Source organism: Chelmon rostratus, chromosome 7 (assembly GCF_017976325.1).
Source record: "Chelmon rostratus isolate fCheRos1 chromosome 7, fCheRos1.pri, whole genome shotgun sequence".
NCBI lineage: Eukaryota > Metazoa > Chordata > Actinopteri > Chaetodontiformes > Chaetodontidae > Chelmon > Chelmon rostratus.
Window position 1 is genome coordinate 24,073,103 of NC_055664.1, and position 26,650 is coordinate 24,099,752.

At 40.4% G+C, this 26,650-nt stretch overlaps 2 protein-coding genes across 3 annotated transcripts in view; both read left to right on the forward strand.

Moving 5' to 3' along the window:
* The first annotated feature begins 9,462 nt into the window (after positions 1–9,462).
* Positions 9,463–13,694, forward strand: nars2 (asparaginyl-tRNA synthetase 2, mitochondrial). Its single transcript, XM_041940897.1, has 14 exons — positions 9,463–9,754; positions 10,159–10,268; positions 10,388–10,508; positions 10,625–10,765; positions 10,850–10,930; positions 11,141–11,235; positions 11,397–11,529; positions 12,005–12,103; positions 12,239–12,276; positions 12,384–12,450; positions 12,555–12,692; positions 12,824–12,921; positions 13,311–13,337; positions 13,458–13,694. The coding sequence occupies exons 1-14, from the start codon at positions 9,593–9,595 to the stop codon at positions 13,600–13,602; spliced, it is 1,455 nt and encodes a 484-aa protein (XP_041796831.1). The 5' UTR covers positions 9,463–9,592; the 3' UTR covers positions 13,603–13,694.
* A 736-nt stretch (positions 13,695–14,430) lies between these two features.
* The window catches only part of gab2 (GRB2-associated binding protein 2), a 33,628-nt gene continuing 21,408 nt past the window's right edge, over positions 14,431–26,650 (forward strand). For both annotated transcript variants that reach the window (XM_041940895.1, XM_041940896.1), the window contains exon 1: positions 14,431–14,793. In XM_041940895.1, the coding sequence (XP_041796829.1) occupies positions 14,722–14,793 (72 nt within the window). In that variant the 5' untranslated portion in view covers positions 14,431–14,721. The remainder of the gene's footprint in view (positions 14,794–26,650) is intronic.

Genomic DNA, 26,650 nt, shown 5'->3' on the forward strand with positions numbered 1-26,650 from the left:
AGTTATGCAAATGGTGGACCAGTCATAAAAGCTAATGGGGCAGGGAATGGTAAACCAACTGGCCATAGAGAAGTGGGGCTGAATTTTCTTCAAGGTTTAGCTCTCTTCTGGATGCCCACCATGATAACAAAACACGGCAGCAACATAAGCGCTCAGGAAAGTGCAAACTTTGGAAATGAAACTGAGGTGATGGTTTTCGAAGTGTCATATTTCTGTAGGTCATACAAAGGCCAGCATCGCCTCTCATACGGCTGGCCTGCAAAGGGAAAATGGAAAATGTGCCATACTAGCACCTTAAGCAGTACAATGCTGCATGCTTGTAATAGGAGAGGCATTGTTTTCCAAAAATGAGACTTATGTAAGAGCCGTGTGAGAGAGCCTGTACTCCTCTATTGCAGAGCAACATAACTTGACGGTTTTGACCTCTGTGCTAGTGTGAGAGTGACTCATTACATGGCTTTCAGTGTTGAAATGATTTTCACTGAGATAAGCATCACCAAGATTATCAATATTCTGTGATGTGGAGCAACATCAAAGCTGGTCTCAGAAATTCACAGTATGTAGTTTCTTACTGGAAGTAAGACTTACTGCGACTGCAGACTGTAACTACAAGAGGATCACAATTTGTTTTCTTTTGACAAGTAATGCAAAAATATATATCATGAAGAATTTATTTGCAGGTCCTTGAGAAGCCTTTTCACATGAAAACAACTTTGAAGAGATATGAATTTGTGTAACTCAGCTGTGTGTTTTCCATTATTTTCTCCTTGGTTACCTCAGCTTGCGCAACTGAGTAATTTGACAATTCAGTTTCTATTCTCACTCTGATCTCCATGGATTATGTTGGAATTGACGCTGTAAGAAATTAATCCTGTCAGCACAAGGTGAAATTCTTTTCTTGCTTTTTCAGAAATACATCCTGCGAGTGTGTGTATGTGTGTGGTTTTTGAGAACCAGACTCCAGCGGGGTCTTGATGGTCTTGGTGGACTCACTGGAGGCGGAAGCCGCAGCTGCAGCTGCCGTCTCCCATCACATTTCCTCTGACAGGTGTGAACAAAGGACCCAGAGAAATGTCACTGCAGCATTTTTAAGTCACTTGGACACCACTTGCATTCAGGAATGAAACTGCCTTTGCACATTATGCAAATTATATCGACAGCATATCTAATGCTTTTATTAGGCTAATTATGCCTAAGGTCAGATCTGTCCATAGCAAAGGATCAGTACCCATTCAAACCAAGTGTGTGGAAGCGTTTGGGTTGACTTAAAGGTTAGCTAATGCTTAATATCTTAGGACAGCTTATCATGTAGCACTTCATGTCCGTGAAAAAATAGATGTTTTTGATTTCTGTCTATGACATGAGCACCGGTCATGATCAGTCAGGGAATCGTCCAAGTTTAGCACGGCAGCAGTGATGAATAGCAGATATGGAAAGATGCGTTTTGAAAATTGTTTTCATTAAATTTAGGAAACAACCTTTCAGCATGATGGAGAGAAAGACTTCTCTCCATCATGTGGAAATGTGATGAAAGAGAGAAGACGTTAATCATAGACGGAGGCAAAGAGGAACCATAAAGGTAAGGTCCGTCCTCAGTGGAGATGCTCTGTTGTCAGAGTTGAAACAAGGCAGATGTATATTTAATAGGCTTGAGCTGCTGCAAAGTATTTAGCAGCAGGCCATATTAAATATATATAAAGCAGCAGAAAAGGTTGTGTATTATTTGAATTAGTGAAATTTCTTTAGGTCAAAAGGTTAAATTGATGTAAGGAGCCCTCTTTGAACCCTTTATAGGCTATTTCGTTAATCTGAATCAGCTTCATATGTTGTTAAAGTGGGATGACTTAAGCCTTTAAGGCTACAATTGATTTGACAATCAGAGACAAAGCTTTGATGAAGGAATAGTTGATATCAGTTTGCAGTAGCGTGACTTAACTGCAGCTTTGCACGTTTGGGAGTTTTGAATGTGTGACAGTCAGTGAAGTGCACAGACAAAACCAAAAATCAGACCTCCTAAACCTGTCATGTTACCTGTCTTTATGGCTACAATTACATAATTCATGAATTCCTTCTTTTGCCACATGAAACTGACAGTATATAATGGCAAAAAAAACTCTACAGTGTGGAAAAATATGTGCCACAGGCATATTCTTACTGCCACTGGCACAACTTAGACACAATATCTGGTGCTACTCAGCTGTTTAAAAACAGCCTTGGCAACCTCGGTGCCACTTTTGTGAACTGCATAGCCAATAGTGCAACCACCCAAGGGCATGCTCACTTGAAACAGGATTCAATCAATTGAATGAATAAAATAAACATTTGTGTACTTTTGGTGAAATGTGTAGATATTGTTCTCCACTTTCACCCAGACAAAATAATCCAAGTGATTCAGTCGGAATGACGCGTCACTTATGAAGACTACAGAAGTGTAGTAGAGCCTTTGCTTCCTTTGTCCTCCTTTGAATCTGCAGCTGTGTGTGTTTTCAGTTTGAAATACAAAGCCTGAAGTCAGTCTGACAGAATTATTTTGGTTACAGAACCTTTGGGCCCATTACAGATACTATTATGTAGATCAGCCTTGGGGAATTTATTTCCACGTTGTGCATTTGGATTGTGACATGCCTGGCCTCTCATTTCATTTACCCATACAAATAAGCCTGCCAGTCCAAATGCTTCAAAGTTGTGGAGCAGAATTTTTTAGCACATTTCACTGAGAGACTTGTTTTCTTTCATAATTTTCTTTTTACAACCGAATCTTCTTTAAATGTAGAACTGATAACAGTGCTGACCCCCTGACACCCCTCTTCCACAGGCAGACACACTCACTGACACACACCACCACGCTGCTGGCAAAGCATGAAAACACAATGACTGTTGCTGTCAGGGAAAATAAACGTTTTAAACCTCAGGTTCTCATAGTCACTTCCTATTTGAAAAATATTTTTGGAAAATCTTGGATATATACTGACATACTGAACATCATTTAGATATGAAACAGAAAGACAAAGACAGACACAAAAACCCTTTTATTGGATGACTCAGACATCTATGATCCCTCCTGGCTTATGCAGAGTTTTTATACACTGTTGTTCTACATGTGCAAATTCATTGTTTATTGGCAAGAAATCACAGACAAGTATGTGTGTCTGCAGTGGAGCAGAATTAGATTATAATTCTACTGCACACTCTTCAGCTTTCACTGCTGCCCTCAATGTGGCTACTATACTGCACTTGCAAACATGAAAAAACACTATATTTATCTTTCCAAGATGCTGCTGTACAATGCCACTGATTCTTGGCACAAGCTAAGCCATGGAAAAGAAATAAGTCATCATCTCAGTTTTGATAAGTGGACGTCACTTATAGGCAGAAAAAGACAGCTTTTACTGGGGTGAGGGCACAGGGGGTTGCTGTGAAAAATAACAATCTGCATAAAAAGATCCTACAAGGAAAACAACAAACTACAACAAATTTCAAGAGTAGGCTTTTTACTTCCCCTGACTGATGAATATTAACAATGTGAAAGAAATAAAAGAATATTGGAAAATAAACAAAAAGTTGGCATTTCAAAAATATAATTTGGTGTAGACAGCAGCTTTTTTCATCATGACATAATGTTTCCGGAGTAGTGCAGCTGCAGTGCCAACTCCCAGGTTACATGGCATGTGTTTTGTTTTATCAAATGGAAAATATATATTTCAGTCTCTTTGCTGCTGTACAACAAAGGTGCTTGAATGGGAATTGCCTGCATGAATAAATCAGATGCACAAATCAGATGCAGCTGTAGGACAACATTGTGCAAAAATAATGGAAGGAGTTTTAAAATAATGTTGTTTTTAAAAAGAATATTCTCTTCTTCAGGCTTACTTTAACATGAGCCTTTGACAGGATTTTCACAAAATTCACACCTCCTTTGTACTGTAGATGTGAAAAGACAGGCCCTTAATTCTGAGGGATAGTTCAGGCAGGTGTTAATTGTTCTATAATTAACACAACAGCATATGGGTGCAGGTCTTTGTTTTCATAAACACCCTGAATAATAGAAAATACTTTGGTTGAATACACACATCTTCAGTTTGATGCAGTGAGTGAGTGTAACTCAAAGCCCACATGGAAACCCAAGACATTACCATTCATTGTTTGGCTAATTAGAGGGTAGTTGGTGTGTCTGGATAAACTAAAGTAATTAGTCATAGATTTATGGTTGGACGCCTGCTGAGACAGCAGTTGCTAACTTCTACTGAAAGGGATTATTGCCTTTGTAAGGAAGCAAAAGAGAGGAGACTTCTTTCTTGTGTGATCTAATAAAATACATAATTTCAGACAACGCCAAACAAGGACAGTAGGACACAACAAGGACAGACGGATGCATCCCAGTGTGAGAAGTATTATAACACAGTAGATAGTTATCTAACTTTTAAACTGCCCTTGACAAAGGCACTGAAGTGCTCCAGGGGTATTACACGAGTTACTTCAGCACTCTGACCTTTGTGATTAAATGTACATTTCCCTGGATATTCTTGACTGGTGAAGAGTCGATGTCAAACTGGACCTGCTGAAGTTCCTCAATTCAAATTACAGAGTGTGTCAAGGCTGATTTAAAGTTATTGTGATCTACTGCAATAATGTTTTGTTATCAGGGATGAAACCAGCTATCATTCACTTATCATCAAATCATTCGTGGTTCAGCAGGGGAGGTAAATGAAATAAATCATCATGGGAAGGACACATTAATGATAAGGCTGTGGGTGAATGCTCCCACACAGATCACAAAGAACGGCTCTCACTGCTCATTTGTAGTTTGCTGTTGGTGAATTGTTGACCATTTTGCTGGTATTCTTGAGATAGGACAGTGTGTGTTTGCGCTGTAAAACAAAGTGCTTGTAGAACAAGAGGGCACTAAGTATACAGCAGGATTTGGCTAATAAGGTTCAGAGTGGCTGTTAATCACAAAAAGGTAGATAATGTTTGATGTGACAGTAATAGAAAGGTCAGAGGGTTACAAACATAGGTTGATTTGTTGAAAGAATAAAAGTGCAGAATAAATGACTTGACAATCTGGCCAGCACTTTTACAAATACAGTTTACTACCACAGAAAAAGAGACAGAAAGATAGACAAACAAACTCACATAAGGGTGGATGGATATACTGTATACACATATTCATAATCTCTCTGGAGGAAGCAATAAAATGTATACAGTCCGGATAGGGTAAACTCTGTAACATCACAGCAGTTTGCAGCAGTGTTAGGCAGCTAAAAATGTCCTAAAAGAGTTGTAAAATCATCAGGTGGAGTTACAGGTCGTAAAAATCTGACAGCAGGCATTTTCCTTCTCAAAACCTGAATGAAAAATATGACGTAAGAAAAGTTTGATGAGAAAATTATCAAGTGCACTGAGTTTTTTAATTCTTGTCGGTGGTAGTCCAGACCCAGCCTGGCAAAACACGACAAGTTTTGCCAGGCTGTGGTTACTGTGGTTTTAATATTGCATTATGACAACATGTAATCAGATGAATATACAACAAATGCTGTATGTAATATGTAAGTATGCCCACACAGGCGTTCTCATACTCTCATGAGGTAAGAAAATAAATTCCACATTTATCTGGGGTGACCTAGATTTAACTAGAATTCCTGCATCACAATTGAGAGTTAACATTTAGGCTCATCTGTGCAAATGATCCTGTAAATGGGGATAAGGGAGCTCTATCCTTATTGGAAGTTAAATTAAGGAACCTGGGGGAATGAAGCCGAGCCCACACTGTGTCCTCCTAAAGCCGGCACTGACAAGTGATGCTGCAGTAAAGAGCAAAGTCTGGATGAGAATGAATTGTTTCATTTGACTGTGGCCTGTGTGTGTGTGTGTGTGTGTGCGGATTAGAATAACACCGTGTGATGTTGTACAATATTTGAATATTACCCCTCTGCTTTTCTGTTTTTCATCATCTATTCTTAGCGTCTCAGGAGAGTCTTGTCTTTGAATACTTCCAGTGGAAGAAGAGAAAATGGTTCAAAAGGTAAACTTCTGTGACATTCTTAAGGTTGACGCTGTGATGTAGTTAATGTTTCAAATGGCACGACCACATCTGTCAGGCGTCTTCTGTTTGAATCTGAAGAAGTGATCAGTCTGTTGCTTCTCAAAATATACACACTGTATACTGATCTCATGGCCTCAGCTGTGAGAGAGTGCAACAAAATCTCAAAGAAAGCACTACCAAGTAACACAAAAAGAAATAGTTGCTGTATGTGACACACTGCAGTAACAATAGTGTACTCAGAGATGTAATCATATTGTTCTTCTTCTTCACCTTCAGTCAGAGAATGAATTATATGGAGGCTCGAGTGCAAAGCAAAGATTACTCTCAGTTCCACAGAAACATGTTACATTTGACTCAGAACTGGCAATAGTAAAAAGACTTGCAGCATGCTCACTTTGAGAAATGTTGTAAGCCAAGTGGTGGCAAATGAGATTTAAAATCAGGATCAGAAAAAAACTTTTCTTTAATTGTGTCTTTATCTTTAAGACACACACATTGTACACAGAGCAAAAACATGGTCAATAAAAGAAGAAGTTAAATAATTATGGCTGCACCCCAAGGGGGCAACCTCAAAGGGACAACGCCACACCTTTCTTAAAAATGTTTCATTTATACTTGTCTGATAGGCAATGTCAAACCTGGTGTCAAGCAGTCCTCATTCTGCAGGTCAGCAGAGTGCTATGCAGAGCTATGCAAGTTTCATGGCACAAATTAGCTTTTGAGAGCAGCAACTTTTTGGTAATTTGGATTTGCAAATTAAAAAATCAACTGTCAAAGCTGTTAGCTATTGACTGATTAACACTCACAAACACACTACTTTAATTTTACAAATATACAGCATGAAATTCATGGCTCGACATCATCACTTCCAAACAGTGAGTGTCTTGAGCTCTGTTAATGAATATTTTCTCAAGTTGGTCCTTTAGATATTAACACACACGACACACATTCAGTATTCTCGCAGTAACTGGAGGGTAGGTGAAGCAGTGCAGCAGTCCAAATTTCTTTCAGTGAGGGTTGTTAGTTCCTTTTGATTTGTGTTTGGCCGCCTGTCACCCAAACCCATTCCCTGAAATCACATCACTATAATGGTCTAATCAGCACTTAACGAGCCATGTTACATAAAATCAATGCACCCTTTCATTTGAGAATGCAGAATATTTGGAGGAGCTGACGAAGGCCCGTGGAAGGGGCAGGAGATGCTGTCGATAGAAGTCGGTGGACAGGCAGTGCCTGCTGAGAGCAGAGGATGTACTTGCCCTCTTAAGTTCAGGGATCCTCCTGAGATCCAAGCTTTTACAGCAAAATCCTTTGTTTTGCTGACTAATCGTGTATTGATTTCAACAAGTTGTTAAGCCCAAATAAGGTTGTCAGGCCAGTGCCAAGCAGCTACCTGCAGAGGATCCAAGAACAGAGAGCTATGTACAGTATCTCCCACTGGGGATGCAATTTGACTTCTCTTCTTGATTTATTATGTGGGGAGTGTAAACAGGATAACATTTTACTTTGGAGTGTTTTTCTTAGCCGTGCAGCACTTTTATACAGACAGCAGAGCATACTGTTTTCACCTTGCTTCATGCATTCATTGCCTTGCGGTTGGTGTGGGAGGATGTGTGTCTGTAGAAATATAAATACATGCGACACGCCATCACTCCCACATGCAAGGTGTCAGGGAATGTGTCAAGCCTGTAAAAAAGGGGAAAGTACAAATCAAGTTATAGCTAAACGCTGGGGGTACCTCAATCTTGCTGTTCCTATTGATGCGTAGCAAACAGTTCCTGGGTGCGCCCTGAATTCACTGTGGCGCTGGACTATCTGCTGCCAATGAAAGCCAGCAGGTCCTTTGCATTATTGTTGATAGAACTACAGAGAGAACATAACAATGCCAGCTTGTTTCCATTTCAGTAGGACTTGGAGCTGCAAATGAATAATATATTCGAGGTAACTCAGGGGTAAATGAATAAATCTACATTAGGTGGGGATTTGGGAGGAGAGGAAAATGTCATAGAGCTGCAGCACTATCTTGTGGTAGAGTAAGATATTGCACATGATGATACAGAGAGGGAGGACATCAGTAGTGTATTACTTCAATTATAAATACTATTTATTTGATACGTTTCCTCAAGGGGGTATTCTTTTGTAAATTAGTTTATTTTTGGATGTCAAATCTTGGTTGTTTCCTCGCAGCAGTTTAAAGACAGCCTTCTGATTGGTGGCCTCAACAGTTGTGATAGATACCATGATCCAACTTTTCTCTAAAGGCGCACATAAAGACCTTAACAAATGTCCTATTTTGCACTCTCTGTCAATTATTCGGAAAATATAATCGTTCTGCTCGCCATTAAGATGAGACCATGTGCATAATTGCTCCATCCATGCAGGAGATAATTAATATCAATGACCCTGCTGACTTTTCAAATGCATCATGCTGGATTTAATGATGATGTGTCATAAGCAGCCGGAGGTGGAGGCACCCTGCTCTGTGTTTGCTGGCAGACCCAGACCAGGGGCTCCAGAGCTGACAGGCGAGACCAGGTGAATAATTGTCTATGGCATCTTATTACATTGCTGGCATGATCTGATTTACTCCAGCAGCAAATGGTGGGAATAGACCCAGTGTCGTTGTGGGTATTGGATTAACGAGGTTTACGCGCAAATGGACCTCACACTGACGGCCGATACATCATGTAAGATTAAAGAGGATTTCCATGCGGTTGTGATAGCTGCTCTACTCGCTTCATTTCACTATTGAATCCCTTCACATGTGTTGCGCTTTACTGTTGAAAAAATATTTTTACATTTCTCCCTGTATTATGTAGAAGTCTGAGGATGTATCAGGAAATTTGTCAATAATTTTAGAACAAATTCATCACTTTTTACTTAATGCTGATAGACATCGACTGGGACATTAAAATATTAAATGCGTCTACAGGGCAGATAAAAGGAACTTGCAATATGTGTTTTTTGCCCGTATTTGACCTACAGTTGTATTCAGTCAAAAGGCAAAATCTGAAATGAGTAATCTGCTTTAACACCGCAAACGTATTTTTTCTCCTTTTGCATACATATATACTAATTATTTAAAGCTTATTTCATGCAAAGGTAACAGCATTATCTATATATTGCTCCTGCCATGATAATTTTCATAATTATTTCGTGTATTAGATATTTACCTGTCGTCTGTACTATAAGATACAATTTCAGAAAATATTCATAAAATAAAATAATGTACAAACTTGTGATTTCTGTCTAAAATGGCATTCGGGCTCTCAAAAGAAAACTACAACACCCTAGAGCAATAAAGGACTGCTGTGAAATATCGAAATCTGGTTGGTTTATCAGAATCCACGTGACTAAATTGGACAAATGGTGAAAGACCCAAACAGGAAGTGCTACTGTCAGACGAGTGACAACGTGAAAGTCAAGTCAAAGCAAAACGTGATACATCTTAAAAATACGATTAAATATGTTGTTTCCTGTATCTTTGAGTTGCCGCTACATGTTGTGCTTTTAGCGGGTTTTTTATGTTAAAGTCCTGCGTTTCTTACGATGTTTAGGGGTGCAGCCAGAATGTTTTCTGTCGTTACAACCACTTCGGTTTGTCGGGGAATATTGTCAAGTATTCGACACTACTGTAAGAAGACACCAACGAAACTAAGAATATCCAAGGCACTTTCTGGTGCTGAGTTGGGAGCAAATGTCAGAGTACAGGTAACGTTAACGCCTCCTTTTCTCAGTCGATATTTCCTGCTAATTTTTTGCTAATTTGTGCAAACAACGATACGTCAGTCACATGCTGTTTATTGTAGCCACACCCAGACTACTGTATGTCATTTTAGAGAATGGGATTAGCAAATCGGCTAACTTAAATGACAGAGTAAGTTACCACAAAATGATTTCTGCTAGCAATTTAAGCTTTAACCTCATGTTTGCCTGGATTCTTCCTATCACCTGCTACTTCACCAGGGATACACTGTGCATGCACACCACTGCTTTCCAGATGTTTTCAACTACAACTACCACCGTTTATTTTCACACCATTTCTGCAGGCAAAACGAAGATACATCTGTGTTACCATAAGGAACATATAATTGTGGTTTGATTCTCTGTTGTAGGGATGGGTTCGCTCTGTTAGAGCTCAGAAGACAAATCTCTTTCTCCATGTGAATGATGGCAGCTCTTTGCAGTCATTGCAGATCGTCACCAGTTCGAAGCAGACAGATCCGTAAGTCCTTCATTTTTATTCCCTGTAGATTAGTCTTCACCAGTCAGTGTTTTGGTATGAGAGTTGCACATAATTAAAATGCTCTGTCTTCCACTCTCTTCTTTTTTCCTCATATTAAGGTTGCTCACATTTGGTAGTGCTGTTGAAGTCACGGGAACTCTTAAGAAAAGTCCACACCAAAAACAGGCAGTTGAACTGGAAGCAGACCAAATCCATGTAGTTGGAACATGTAATCCTCCAGTAAGGAATATAGTCTCCTCAAACACATGCCCACATGCATTTTACTGACTCATAGCACTTCAGATGCAGTGTGGTCATTGTACAGAAGATCTTGTTGCTTTGTCGTCTTGTTTCAGGATTTTCCCTTTAAAATCAAAGAGAGACACAGCCTTGAGTATATTCGCCAGTTTCCTCATCTCAGGTGTAGAACAAATGCTTTTAGCTCCCTGTTGAGAATACGAAGTGAGGCCACTACAGCAATTCACTCATACTTCAAGGTGAGAACATCAATAAAGGACTTTTTAATGCATGAAGAGCAAGACTTGTTGTGTTTATTATCTTATTGGGTTTATTTTTTCCAGGAAAATGACTTTGTGCAGATTCACACTCCAGTCATCACCTCAAATGACTGTGAAGGGGCAGGAGAGCTCTTTCAGATTGAGGTGAGTATCTACAAATGTGTTAACACATATTCTAAAAGTGAAGGCCCTTTGCCATAAACATCACAGGGTTTTAGCTATCTTTTAATCCAATATGTCAATGCTTTATATGTAATGTCATCTCCAGTGTGTTATTGTCAATCAAAGCTCAGATGTGAACACAAGGATTGATGACATGGTTTGAAACCTCAGAACCTCCCCTTTTTACCACAGCCGTCAAGCCCAGAGAAAGAAGAAAATGAGAACTTTTTCTCTGTCCCGGCCTTCCTGACCGTGTCCGGTCAGCTTCATTTGGAAGTGATGTCAGGGTGAGATATGGATATGAATTTATCTTGTAGTGATCATGCACACATTTTTAAAATTCACATGTCCTCCTTCTATGTTCTGCCTCAGAGAGTAAGAGAAAAGCACATGCACAACCACACTAAGGTACATATCTAATTATGCCTTGTCACTCAAACTCTCCCAGGGCTTTTTCAAGAGTCTACACATTTGGGCCAACTTTTCGTGCAGAGAACTCCCAAAGCAGGCGCCACCTGGCTGAGTTTTACATGGTGGAGGCTGAGGTCTCCTTCACACAGTCCATAGAGGATCTCACCAAGGTCTTTGTCTTCAATAATGTGTTGCTCTATGGCATCAATCAAAGCAGCACATTGATTACAATTTAATTCTGTAAACAGCTTCTCAATCTAAATATTTCTGTGCAAACAATAGATTGATTTCAAACCTTTCTGAAAGCCATTGGTTTCTATTTATTTTAGCATGCTGAAGATAACCATTCAGGTGTTAAATGTATGGATATGTTCTGTACTATGTGAGCATGTACCTATCATTTACCTAGCTTTACCCATCTACCTAGCTTTGTCCAAACAAAGAGAGACTAGGCAGTGTTTGTCACCACAGATTGGCTAATTCTTTAAACATGAGCATCTTGAATGAGGTGAACTGGTGTCACATCACATCAGTGTCTGTGTGCTGGCATTCAAATTTTACACTTACTGTATGTGACTTTTAAAGCTGCCCTTGTGCGAAGTTGCACAGGAAATCTTTAATTATTAAACTGGGCCTGCTCCTTAGGTCATGGAGGACATGTTCAGATTTGCCACAGAGCATGTCTTGGCTCACTGTGCGGAGGATGTGGATTTGTTTCACAAGCATGTGACTCCTGGACACAGGGTGAGTCCTCAAGGACACTTGTTTAACTTCGGTGCATAACCTGGCTCTTTACACCAACCAGCCACAACTGCATCTCATTATTATCTCAACTTGCAACTGTTGTTTTTTTTGTTTTTTGCATCCATGCACTCTAAGGACAAAGTAGATTCTATGCTGAAGAAGAGCTTTCCTGTGTAAGTCTCTATTTTTCTAAACATGGCATATGAAATGAAATCCCACAAAGAAAATAGACAAATGTTGAAGGCCTTGAATGAATGACACTAGCTCAATCTACTTTTAGGATTACCTACAGTGAGGCTATTGACATCCTGAACCGCAGTTCTCAGAAATTTGTCTTCCCAACACATGTAAGTGGCGGCGGTTTTATTTTCTCCTTGATCTACCTTATGTTTGACACTAACTCTGCCCTTCCACAGAGCTCCACATTGACTTTAGCTCTTCTTTTCTGCAGTGGGGTTGTGACCTTCAGACAGAACATGAGAAGTACCTGGTGAAACATTGCGGCAACATTCCAGTCTTTGTCACTGATTATCCTTATGATCTGAAGCCGTTTTATGCAAGAGACAACAGAGACCAACCTGAGCATACAGTAAGACATACACTGTTAAAAATGCGGAGTGAATCAATGATTTAACTGCTCAGTTCTTTCCCCGTAATGTTGCTTGGGTTATCGCAGTGATTTGCATATTTGAGCTGACTCTGACTGTCGTTTGTGTGCAGGCAGCTGCAGTGGACCTTCTTGTGCCAGGAGTTGGAGAGCTCTGTGGGGGCTCGCTGAGAGAGGAGAGGCTGGATCTGCTGAGGGCTCGGTTAGAAGAGTAAGAACACACACTCCAGGGCTATTGGAACGCCCATGCTGATATATTTAGACTGCGGTTGTCTTATCTGCTTAGTCGCCTTAAATTTGTTTGTATTTTAATTCATTTAGATCAAGTATAATCCCAGTGGTGTCACTTTGGGATAGCTGAAGCTTTTACAAGTGTTGCTGGTGAATTTATCTATTGTTCTAAGTCCAACCCTAATATGTACAGCACATGTCTGAGCTTGTAACCTTCTGCTAGGTACAGAAGTCTGCAAAGAAAGATAGTTCTGTCATTTGCTCATGGATGGATGATACATATGAAAAGGTTGCTAGAGAGGATTTATTGTAAGTCTTGAGTTTATGTTTTAACCAAAGTTTCTTAAATGAATTATCATACTTTTCCAGGGCTGGACTAGAAGACACCTACAGCTGGTAAAAAACAAAAACACATTTACATTAACATCATTTTAAAAGACACATCCATGCATACCAACAGAGTTGTACTGACCTAATTTCTGATGTAACTATGGTGCATTCTTAATTTATTTTCAGGTATCTGGATTTGAGGCGTTTTGGTTCCGTCCCCCATGGTGGCTTTGGACTGGGCTTTGAGCGATATTTGCAATGTGTTCTTGGTGTTGACAACATAAAAGATGTGACTCCTTTCCCTAGATTTTCCCGTTCTTGTCATCTATAAAACAGTTCAGACCTATAGTAGATATTTACAGATATTTTTTTTAATTTTGTGAAGTCTGTAATTACTGTCTGGCAAACATCAAATAAATATATATACTCAACATTGTCTTGATTTTTATTGGTATACTGGTGTTAAAATGTCATTACTTCTTTTCCTTATGTGAAAACAATGACCAGTGATATTTCAGACAATATATTGGTCAAAGAGGATTTAAATTTTTATTTAATTCAACCTCTGTTCATTTTTATTGCTTCTCAGCAAAGTATTTATTTGCATCAAATTACGTCTCTTTTACTTGTTCAACTTCCATATCTAAAAACAGTTGATTTTCAAAGCAACTGTCAAGTATGTCAACTTTCCACAAGATGGTGCTTTTTCCCGTTCTCGCTAATTAAGTGCGACTCATTTACTCAGTCAACATCAGCAGGTGTTGACTACGTTTTTCTATTTGATTTGATTTTATATTTTTTGAAGGCACAGAAAACCTTTTAATGAAATCTGCTAGCTTTGACTGATACTTAAATATAATTGGTGAGACATTCAACACACGTTTGATTTCATGTGAAATGAGATGCGTTTTCGCCTTTGAAATAAAATTACTTCTGCGTGTTTTCTGTGCACTTTAACTAATAATATGTTATAAATCGATCCCGCCATTATATAAACTCATTTAGGCATCTTGCGGCTACTTTGTGACCAGCAGATCTCCCATCCTGTTCATCCGAGCGCAGCCCATCCCTCCCTTTGCTCGGTGGGCGTGGTATGAGTTGGGAAAACAAACTGCAGACAGCCTACGGTACTTCCTCACCCTGCATCAGTTGAGTTTCCCCGCGGCTCCGCGTCAGCTCGCCGTGCGTAATTCCCCGCGAGTCGAGTTGCGCCTTTTTTTCCCGACCCAACTGGTGTTTTGCGGCGGTTGCTGCGCACCGTACCACCAGGAGCGACCGGCAACATCACCGAGCAGCACTACTTTGATTTGTATCAAATGGGGGGAGTAGACTGCACCAGTGAGAGCCAAACGCCGACAGCGCTTTGAACAGGCGAGCCCTCCGGAGCCGTCATGTACTAGTGACAGACAACAGTTTGTAGAGCAACAAGAAACCGCAGACAGCGACAAACATGAGCGGCGGAGAAATCCTCTTCCAAGGCTGGCTGAGAAAGTCACCGCCGGAGAAGAAACTGAGGAGATATGTAAGTGAACTCCACTTTCGCCTAGTTTGTCTGTGTTTGTGAGTTTGGCTGGTGCAGGAGTGATTTCTTTCCCTGTTGCTGCCCTCAGTGTTTTGTTCGTCTGCGTCTCTGATAAATGGTGTCAAATTCAGATATTTAAAGTCCAATTGCAGCAGGTGCATCCCACTACCATCTGGACCTCTCCTCTCTTTGCCCTACAGGAGGCACCACATTATTCTTGATTCTGAAATACAGTCTCACTCCATTAGAATCTAGAAATGTATGTTTTATATGAAAATCCAGTTGCCAGATTTGACATGTAAGGCCACCCATTGTGGGCTCCTATGACAACATGTAGGTAAGCCCTGGTAATACCCGACAGCTGTCTATAATTTTGACTAAATAGCTCTCAGTCACAAACACAAACTGCCATGTGGCTTTATCCGATCAAGATGAGGTAATGTCTAATCAAGCATTGATGTGACCGGTTCTCATCTTGGCCAAGCCGACTAATGTCACCGGTGCTAACTCCACAGCATTAGAGTGCCTTGATAAGGCTTTATAAGCCAAAGCTGCTAGTCTCTTGCTGGGTGCTGGGCAGGGGAATGGCTGCAAATCAGATAATGGGATTTATGGAGGCAGAGAGAACCATGAGACAATCTCCTATAAATACAGCTGTCCACTGTTTATGTATGGTGTTGCATTACTAGGCCTCTCTATGTTCCTACTCGCTGACTTTGCCATGATGTCATCTCTCTGTTTCATCTGGAAATTCATCCTTGAATGTCTTCAAATGCCCCCCCCCAGTCATTTCCTCATTGTCTTCCACTTAAAGCTGCCTAATGTTTACACAGAGACCACCGTGGTCAGTATGGAACAGCAGCTGCAATGGTACAGGGGAAAAAACTTGCTTGGTTCATAGCAGTACTGGATAAACAACACGAGCAAAAACCCTCACAAGGCATAATGGCCTTCCTCAGGCAAAAGAGTGGGGAACAGCCTCTCAGCCTTTCTCACCCTGCTTCTCACCCTGAGCAATAACGTATAAACAACTGCACGCACACACTTTCAGCCAGAAAACAGCGTCATGAGATGGAGAGTCCAAAATAGGCAGACTTGTGAATGCGATAATCTGTCCATCTGAAATTCCTTCCACTTAAAGTCAGGCTATGGATAATCAGGAGCATTTACTCGCCAGTATTGCTGTCATCTGACATAGCTGACGTGCTAATGTAGAGGGATATTTCCAGATACGACTTTCACATACTTTCAGACATTCCAGCCTGAAGGTGTGTTGTGTTTCTCAAAGAACATTGTGGCAAGTTTGATTGGTCATGAAATTGGAATGAACTGGGGCGTAAGAGACACGTAATGTTTCTCGGCTGTGCCTGAAGTGTTAAATGCTGCAACAGTTTGTACTGCTGTGCCTGTTTTAGGAGATTATTTGCAACAATGAAAATGTGTTTTAAACCTTAGCAACACTTTCTCTGTCAATATTCCACCTGTTTTTACCACAAAGTCCTCCCTAACCCAGATGAGGCCTGAGTTGGTTAATCAGTAGTTAAATGCTGAAATGATTGTTCATTGTATTCAAAGCTATGTCTCCTGTAACCTTTCACAGTTTCTGAAAATTTGGTACACAGCTGTGCTTGTTAAACACAGTGTAGATTCCAGTGTAAGGTTAGGATAGAGTAAAAACTGGTACTACTGCCACAGGTCGACATGCAAATCATATGCAAAATCAGGGAGCAAAACACTTGTGGCAGTTGAAACCTGGATGTGTAACTGGTGGTTAAGACGGGAGACAACATGTTTCCTCAGTAACAAGTGTGACTAGTCCTGGTTAAATGTTTGCTAATTGTTTAATAAATGTGATAACCCTCAGCAGTGAGTCACTCTCCATACAACAGCTTCTTGCTGCACAAACACATGATTATCATAAACTTTCTGTGGTCCCTCCCTCAAACATGTGATCGTGGCACAGCAGACGTGTAGTCACTTTTCACACGCGCTTCATCTGTGCATGGAAAACAGTTGCGCTCTGGTGTCTCAGAGCTGCTGAATGAATCACTTGGTTGGATTTATCTCTTCTCGGGGGCCGATCGAGGCTCCAGAGGTGGGCAGTGTTTTAAGGGTAGGTGGGAGTGGCCTGGTTGCTTTTGTTGAACAATGTCCAGAATAAGCAGAAGGAACATGAAAACAACTGACTAATCCAGCACTTGCCCAGTGCCTCTTGCACAGTTCTGTTGAGGTTACTTTACTCATCAGTCAGTGGTTAGACAATATGCTTCATCATGTCTACTGCATTTACCCCCACACAACCTTGTATTTGTAGCTGTTGCTTTGGTGACAACTCATCACCTATCAAATCAATATACTGTTAGAAATACATTTGTTGACAATAGTTTCTCCTCCTTAACTTCGTTTCAAACCTCTCCCTTGCCAGGCTTTTCATTGATGCGTACACTTCTGACATATTCATGATAATATGTCATCTAAATTAATCATGTCCATATGAACCTTGCTTTGCAAGCATGGGACGCGTTGTAGTATAAACAACTGAATTCCTGCTCTCAGGTCGGGATCAAGCTGCTGTTGGCTAAACCCTCCCACCTGCCCGTTGTTGTATCTGACATCACAAACGTGTCTGTTCACATACAGTAAAGTATTGTCACATTCCAGACAGATCATATCGGCAAGGTGATCGCTGCTGCTTCTGCTTTCTCCCGTTGCCGGTTTCTGAGGGCTTCAGCGTCTCGTCCTAGTGGATGGTGCAAAGGAGGAGAGAGGAAGAGAGGTGGGGGGAGTCAGTCGGTTTTCAAGGCAGGCCTTAGCAGAGCAGCAGCCGCCTGTGTCCCACTGTCAGCTGCCCGGTCTGCTGTTGTTTTGCAGAGGGGCTTTGGGAAGTCCTTGCCCTTAGAGGTCAACGGAGAACGCCTCCCAGTTCCTGCTTTGACAGACACCCAGCGCTCACACAGACATTTTCCTTGTTCCACTTTATCTGTGGGCCCTCAAATGGGCCTTTCCCCAGAAGCTACAAAACTGGGGTGGCTTTATGTGACTGCAGTATCAAAGTCAGATTAGTTTATCATTGTTATGTATGTTCGCTTAAATGGATCCTTGTGATTGACATAAGGCTGGAATCTGCATTTATTTTCATTGTTGATTATTTTTAACCTAATGCAAACCCCAAAGTGCCTTACCGAGGTTAAACATCTCTTTGAATCTGATGAACTAATTACTCTTTAGTGTAAAATATATTGGAAACCTAATCTAAATTGTTCTTGATTAATTTTCTGGAGATTAGCTTGGTGTTCTTCTTAGCCATGCATTATATAGCACAGTTATATTTAATTGGCATTCATAAGAAATTAATGCGTAGAAGTCACAATTGTTTGTCACAAAATTATACTTTGACAGTTTTTTTTCTGCAACCCCAAGTATATCCTTTCATCCATTCTTTCCATGGTGGCCTTGTTTGAACCTTTGTCACAATATCCTGTCCTTTGCCATGAACTCTGGTTTAGCCTGTGTGTTTTCTGTCCTACACTTCATTATTACACCAATAGCAGATGCCAGATTTCCTTTGGATGGTACCTACAGGATGTTTTGTGACAGAGGTCCTGTGACAGGGAAAGAGATTAAATTGGTCTGCGAGTATATAAATGTATTTCCGTATTTCCATCGATGAAGACTCTATCAGTTGAGCTTAAAATACTGCCGTTCTGAAGGAAATTAGATCCATTTGATTTTTCTCTTGTTATTTGGGCCAGCAGTGCGAATGTTTTTACTTAACTGCTGAACTCTCAGAAAGTACATTATCACAGCAATGATTATTTCATTTCATGTTGCTTAACATAGAAAATGAGTCAGACTTGAACAACAGGGATCATAAACAGCTGAGCAAAACAACTTCTGGGAATAATCATTTTGATTATATCTGTGCTGAGTCTGAGATCATAAATTATTACACTAATAGTTGATTTGTTGTCTCTAAGATGTAGTTTGATGCTATTCTGATTATAACAGCAGAACAGAATGGACAGTGGTGACAGATGCAGTATATGGTTTGTTTCATATCTACCTTATCATAGGCTTATGCACCTAGTGTAGCACTGTTAGACTGTTCCATTGTAGGATAATATCTACAGTTTTTTCTCCATAAAGAGAAAGAGGAAACATGCTACTAGCTCTTACAGGTGCTAGCACTGTAGATTACGTGTCATATGATTGTCATTAGATTGGCCCTCTGAAGAAAATTGGATTTGCAGTTGTAATGTGAGTCAGTAGGAATGTCTTTGGCCTGCTGCATATGAAGACCTAAAACTGAGAATGGTACATAAAGTATTTTAAGTGTTATGTTCAAAGATCTGGACACCAGTGCCTCTATCTGAGCTTACAGCAGGATATATTTGGTGCTGTAATGTGTGTCAAAAACCTCTCATTTCTTTTTTTTTAACATTTATTTACCCAGCTACAGTTGACTTAGCACACTTGCTCTGTTTGATCGACGCCCTGCTTTACACTCAAAACAGTTGCTCACACCTGAGAGCTTCCAGAACCTCTCTGATGCCCCCTGAGCAGCTCTGTTTTACCAGGTTCAACTTAGATGCACAACAGTAGGCGGTGATGAAGGGGAAACTCTTACTTTTTAGCTTACTTCAGAACACTAGTAATTTTATGTCTAGACATGTTAATTCCTTTATAAAATTACAAGATCATCATGGTGGCCAGTCAAAGGATGACAGTTGTTCACTTTCAGAGTTTTTACAGCTAACATAGAGTACTTTTAGCATACTTTTTACTAGTGAATGCACTGTGAGCACAGCAGATTACTACAGCACTAGACTCCTATGCAAATGCCATTTATGTCTGTTGCAATAACCATTAAAATGATTGCAATGAAGTATCTTGAAGTAGGAAGGAGGATGTGTTATTCCCTCTAAACAGTATAGTTGGATTTAATATTTATACATGTATTAATAGTGGCTTTTTTCTCCCTAGCAACGTGTTCATGTTTTTTGTGAAGTAGAACATTGATAAAATTGTGTACCAGACAAAAGTGATGGGCTTTAAAGGTGTGACTCTGTGAAAATAATCGATGTAACAGTATATAATGGTGAGAAAATACATATAGCAACGGCACATACATAACAGGGTAGAGGGGAAATGTATTTTTTTTAGTAAAATGTATCATACCACGATAAATACATATACATTGCTCAATACCTTGGTCCAGATTGTCTGTATGAAGCTCAAAATATACAATCCTTAACCTGACTAATATCAGAATTATTGGTAATTATCCAGTTTAAATGACAAAATAACTGTCCTTTTTTAATGGATTAAGTTCAAGTACAGTTTAATGTGTAATGCAGAACAATTTTGAGGGTAATAGATTTTCACTTTCTCAATTATAAGACTTGTTGAGACATTAGTGTGACAGAATAATCCAGGCAAGCTTTCGGGGACCCACCTGCTGCCGAAACAAATGCAAGAACAAAGAAGTTTGACAAGGTGGTGAACATGAAATCCCACTGACCAAATTGACCAATTTTGGATGTTGGATTACCAGGTTTCAGTCAAGATTTTGATAGTGTGCATCCCAGGAAAGTATATGATGTATGAAGATATGAAGTAAAATGATACTGCTATTGGAACTCGCTCATTACCTTTAGTGGCCACATAGTGATGTGGGGGTTGACGGCCACTTTGAGCTTTATTTGAACCAGCTAAGGATACTGTATGACCTGTGGAGACAGTTGCATTTTAAGATATGATTATAGCACTGACTGTAAATATGCTAAAATTGGGGTGATGTGATGTTTTGACCTGTTTCATGTGAAATGCTTTGCCTTGCTGTGATAGTCAGTGGGAGCTGGAAATGTATAAGCAGAGTGGCATTTGGCTGAGGTTGTGGTAAAGGTGTTTATAGCAGTCAAAATGAAAACAGCAGGCACGCACAAGTTTCCCTGTATAGTAGTGATAAATAATTTGATTTGAGAAACAGTGCTGCAGTGGAAAAAGTGTTTATGTACTGTATTTAAAGTAAAGTAGACAAGTCGATGAAAGTGAATTCATCTCTGTAATTAGAATATTTTTTGGGATTGTACAACTCCTCCTTTAAGTCTCAAGTTCTGTGTACCTCTGCTGACTATTGTCTTTGCTTAAATTGGAGATTTTTTCTTCTTCTGGAGATTAAACGGTGATGAGTCATTGCCGTTCAGGAACTGAAATTTCCTACAACTGAAGCTCCGATAAGGATAAACTGAGTATACAGTCTGTTTTTTCCAAGGTCCTGTCTGAGTCCAAGGTTTTCAGGTGAGATAATGCACGCACTGGTAGACATCTTGGAAATTCACAACCCAAACACAGAAAGTAGAGGCATTGGACATTAAGTTATATGGATGTTACCTTCTGATTTAATCTCATTAATATTTCTCCAGTCATAATTTTAATACACCAGTTTGTTTGTTTCAGTCAAAAAATGATCAGCTCAGCTAAATATCTCCTAATGTGGTTTATTCAGCCATTTAATTGTGCCAAAACATGAAGGATCTAGTGCAGGATGAGGATGTAGTGATATGTATTTATTGACACAAATGACAGCATGGCAAGTGATATAGTCAGGTTCATAATGTTGAGCATTGAAACGGTTTCGCAAGTGTAAACAAGCACAAAATACTTTTGTAAAAGGCTTTATTTCATATTTCACCTCACAAATTATTTGTCATTAGTGCCACACCAAAAACTAAAGGAGGAACCTGGCACAGGCATGTAAAAACAATTTGTATTGATCATTCAGTTTTTAGAGTTGTCATGAATAGCATGTTTTAAGCATACATACAAGCATATGACTCATATTTCATTAATCATTTGAATGCATTAAGAAATGATTGATTGCAATTATCTTCTGAAAAAGTGTACTTATAAAGTGAATTTATTCAGCTGGCACACTCCATATTCCATACTGTATTGATAAATACAATATATTACTATCGTGTGCATGTGAGATTGTGTGTGCTGGTGTGCTCCAGCTACATGATGCATTTTACTCACGTCATGCTTCCAAGATCCTGAATGTAACATCCGTGGCTGACCGTAATGGTGCACACTGGCGGGTGAGGAGAGTGGCCTCGAAGGCAATGTGACGTTTGAACTGGAGTGATGGTGTGACAGATTAAGGTGCTCAGGTCAGACTTTCCCCTTGGATGTAAATATTTCAAGTCTATGGTACAGAGTCAGAGAGACCAGGAGATGCTCACAGCATGCCCTCCATACACAGACATGTATGAGCCTCAGCAGATGGCAGAGGCAGGGGAAGTGACACAAGGAGTTCTGATTAAAGATAATGGTCCCCGTTAGTCAAACTGTCAAGGCGGGCTCACGCTAAATAAGCACAGCCTTTTGCTGATGCGGAGACATGTTGAAAGATTGCTCATTTTCCTAATGATGGAAGTGTTCGACTGCAAATGGAGGCTCATTATATCTACTGAGAGCTTTTGAAAGGTTGTTTTTTATAGGATGTGCTGCAGATTTTGCAGATCATTGCTCCTGTGAAGTGAGTGAATTAGCACTGTAGGTACCAAATGCAGCATCCCCCTTCATCATCATCACACCTGTAGGATGGAGCTTTCCATCACAGTCATGGGATGACATTGTATGTGGAATCATATTTCTTATAATGTCATGAAAGCTGAAGCACATCAGGCTCTATTCTACATGCACTAAATGCGTTTCAAAGCCGATTGCTTAAAAGGAAAATGTGAACTTGTGAAATTCCACACATGAGGGAAACATCAGGAGTTAAGTGTTCCTACCCTCGAGAGGACCCTGTCTGTCTTGGTGCTCCATGGCTAACCTCCCACCTTCTTTATTAACACACAAGAATTTATGGGTCTGTTTGGGTCTTATCTGCATATGTGTTATGTCTTGCAGCTGCCGGCCTTCCAAGGTCAGTGTTTTGACTATTGGGAAACCTGAGCAGTTTGAGTTAAATTGCCTCAGTGCTCTAATTTATCCATTGGACTAGCCTGCAGTTTTATACTGTTTAACATCTTTTTATGTTTACTTCCCCGGGTACAAGGATGGGGCAGAGTTGTGTCCAACCCAGGAACATCTGGATCTCTTCACCACTCAGACAGATAATAGGCTGGAGCTGCTGAAAATGCTAAATGGCAGCACATTGTTGGCACACTGTTGGACTCCTGTTTTGTTTGTGACCTGAATTTATTGGAAATGCTTCAGAAACGTGTTATAAACTTTGTCTGGAACTGCTGTCTGCTTAACATCTCTCCCAGAGCTGAGATGTGGAGCCCTGTTTAAACTGTAAGCTGTCCAAGGAACTTCCGCATACTCTCTCAAGTCCATTTTTTGGTTTATTTAAGCTCACTGTTACACAAACTGATGTCACATAGGTAAATACAGATACATTGCACCTGTCAAGCACAGAAAAGAAGATAACATGTTTTAGTGGGCTATCCAGGTCTTACATGAGGGGCTAAAAAACAGAGCATCCTCATGCTCTGCTTTTCATGATTTTTCAAGGAGAGCTCGGAAAGCATTAGAATGCAAATTTGAAAGGTGTTTTTGTGCTGTGCGAATGGCCAGGCGATATTCTTCAAATCTAACTAGATTGCATTCCCTCACTTGCTGAAACTCCCATCTGTTCCTGGAATGTGGGCTGACGTGTGACCCGCGATTGATTAGGACCAGATAATCAGGGCTGTGTCGTCATTGTCTGCTGCAGCCTGTCCAGCTTTGTCCCCTATCACCACATTAACCAGAATCACAAGTGTTTAGGCATTCGCTCATACAATCACAGCCTTTATATGACTCCCACCTTTTAATTCATGCATTCCAAAGTTGTCCTCACTGCTGTTCTTTTGTTGAGGGGTGTTTTCTGGAAAGATAAAATTCTAACCTTATTCAGGCACCAGAAGGGACAAGAAATGAAGTCACTGATGTGCTAAATATTCCTCTTGTCTACTTCACTGACATCGAGAAGCTAGGAAACAGCACCCACAGAGAATAGATGTGGAATGCATGTGTTGCAAGGCATTTTTATAGGAGGGCTACTAGGTTTTCTGTCCTTATTCAGAAACATAACAATTCCAGGGGAGTGAACTGAAAAGCTCTATGACACTTACATAGGAGCAGCTGGTCATCTCCAGTAATTATTCATAAAACAAAACAAGGATGCGGGGTGCTTTTAGACGGGAAACTCAAGATAAACATATGGATATTATTTGCTCAACTGTCCATTTTTCCATGCCTTATTCTGAGGAATATTAACAAAACCTTTTTTTAATTAACCAGACTCCTCAAATGTTCAACACTGTCTAAATACAAACAGCTGTATAAAGAACTTTGCCTAAATACAAAATTAAAAGATAAAAGAATATTATTTTTACATAGATCTTCCAGATATGTGAACGCTCTTACTGAACTGTGGTTGCTGGAAGTCTTTATTGGCTGAAACTGGATACTAAAGTTTCCCCCTTCTTAGTTCCCTCATGCTCTGTCCCATCCCTTAGAAGCCAACCAGTGGAACCTCAGAGAACACTGATGGGATACCTCAACTCACCTTTTACTATAATTAAGCAGTAATGGCCCATCGCCCAGTGCATTTTAATGCACACTCATCACGGTGTTGTTAGTGTGTGTGTGTGTGTGTGTGAGCTCTGGCTCGCAGATGTGCTGTCGCTCAGATCAAGCGGGAGACATGTTGCCTGAGGCGTCCAGTCCGACTGTAGCCAAGAGTCGCAAGAGGTAAATCTCCCTGCCACAACACACGACCTTTACAAAAGCCGGTAATAGACGAGAAAATGTAGACGAGCAAGGTGGTTCCAAGGCTGTGCCGCAGCTCCGCAGTGCTGGTGTTTGTGCAGCTGTGTAGTGTGTGTACTGCAGCAGCAGGTACAGCAGAGGAGGCAGAGTCAAAGACAGCAACCTGCTGTCTCCTGCTTTAATAGGAACAGAGGTAAACAAGACTATTCTAACCTTTAACACGGATAATATACGTGTTTAGTTTGGATGTTTGCTCATGTACATTTAAAAACATGTGGTCTGATGCTTATCAGCCGGCCTGTTGACACAGCCTACTACTACACACACACCGTGCATTGCTCTATTGCTGTAAAAGGCGCACCTGGGATAATTGTTTGGGCCACAACCATCTCTAACTTGTGTTTGTGTTACTAGGACAGCAGAGTGACGAGTTGGGTTCAAAGACATGGGTCCGGGCTTGTTTTTACGATGTTGGATTAGATATGTGCAAATTTAGTAACTGATGGCTGTGATTTATCAGCTGGCACTGTATCTCTTAAAGTGTGGTATAAAGCCTTGGACAACTATCAACACATGCCATACAACTGCATCCCTTTTATTTGTGTGAACAGAAAGCTTTTGTATGAATTTGTTTGTTTTCCCACAGTATCATTGTTTTGCAATCTGCCAAAAATAGAGCGAAGCATGTCTACATATCAACATGCAAAGAAACAAAAGGAATTGGCAAGACAAACCAGTTTTGATCCTATTTTTAGAAGTAAACTCATTCAAAAGATTGTTTTGTGCGGTTTTGTTATTAGATGTTTTCCTTCCCAGTCGTCTAAAATAGAAGCAGACGTGTGATCCTTTGTACTCCGCTGTAGCCTCCGTGTATCTGTAGCTGGCTGCCATCAGCACAGCACAAATGAGACTATGTTGGAGCAAGGTAAGATCAAGCCTTTATGGGATGATTGAATAAGACTGAAGGGACTAAACACTGTACATTCGTAGATACGGATGGCTGCTCTTCTTCTTGGAGAGCTTTGAGCGCTGGCAGGAAATCCTTTTTTTTTTTTTTTTACAGTCTAGAGCTGAGACCCTTATAATCCAAACAGAAGTTTTTTTTAAAAAACTTAAATAGACAGAAGGTTTACGTCTTTACTGTTTTCTCATTGACAGTAGAATTTTTGTTTTTCACTTTATGCAGTTGTGTTGTACTTTTTTTGCTCTGATTTGACCTTTATTTGACATTGATCTCTTCTGCAGATAGGGCAGCAGTACATGATGAATAAATGCAAGTGCATGAGAGTTAAAATACGTTCATGTGGTTTACTGTATATTGCCAAGACAATAATGTAACTCTTTGATATCGTGTTAGGTTGGGCTGTGACTAGTGGCCTGGCTCACAGCTCTCTTAGTGGTCCAGCGGACTGTCTAGTCCAGTTGTTAACAAGGGCAGTGTGTCTCGGCAGAGCCCTTTTTTCCGAACAGTGATGCAGCTTAAACTGAAGCCATGGGGGGGAGGGGAAAGTTGAAGAGCCGGGAGAGTTCAGCCTAGTTTTACAGCTCCGGCCCTCACTTCCCAGCGCTTCAACGGTGATCGATGGGCTTAGACATGCTCTGTAGGACAGGCGGTGGGTGGGTTAGCTCATTTTGTTGTGTCCTCCTCCCTCATGATTTACTTTGCCAGGGAACCTCGCTCAAATTTGAAAGAGAGCATGAGAAAAAGAAAGAGGAAAAGCTGCACTGCCAGTTGTGTTGTTGAAATGACTTGATTAGAAACTGAATGCACTTCTGACTTTTTCCATCATTTTCCATGCAAGATTTCTGTGAGGAGTGTAGCAGTAGGTGTGACAGAGGGAAATTATTCAACCCTCTCATTCAAGCTGTAAATTCTTTTTGTTCTTCAATTAACAAGTAACTGCTTTTCCTGTGGAAAATACTCATTCTATTTTTAGTATGATAAGGCCTCCTAAATGAGTTGTATTTCCTCCGTGGTTGAGAGCTATTGCTGTCCCGGGTTAATATGCTGGCCGCAGCTGAAGGATGCCAGGAATAACCCAGCTGGGTCACACTGACCTCTCGAAACTGGGCAGCGCTCCAGGTCTCA

Excerpts from the sequence above, each read along its gene's own strand:
- nars2 (XM_041940897.1), top strand. The coding sequence starts at position 9,593 with ATGTTTAGGGGTGCAGCCAGAATGTTTTCTGTCGTTACAACCACTTCG. Across the intron at positions 9,755-10,158 it reads GAGCAAATGTCAGAGTACAG|GGATGGGTTCGCTCTGTTAG; the intron begins GTAACGTTAACG and ends TCTCTGTTGTAG. Across the intron at positions 10,931-11,140 it reads GAGAGCTCTTTCAGATTGAG|CCGTCAAGCCCAGAGAAAGA; the intron begins GTGAGTATCTAC and ends TTTTTACCACAG.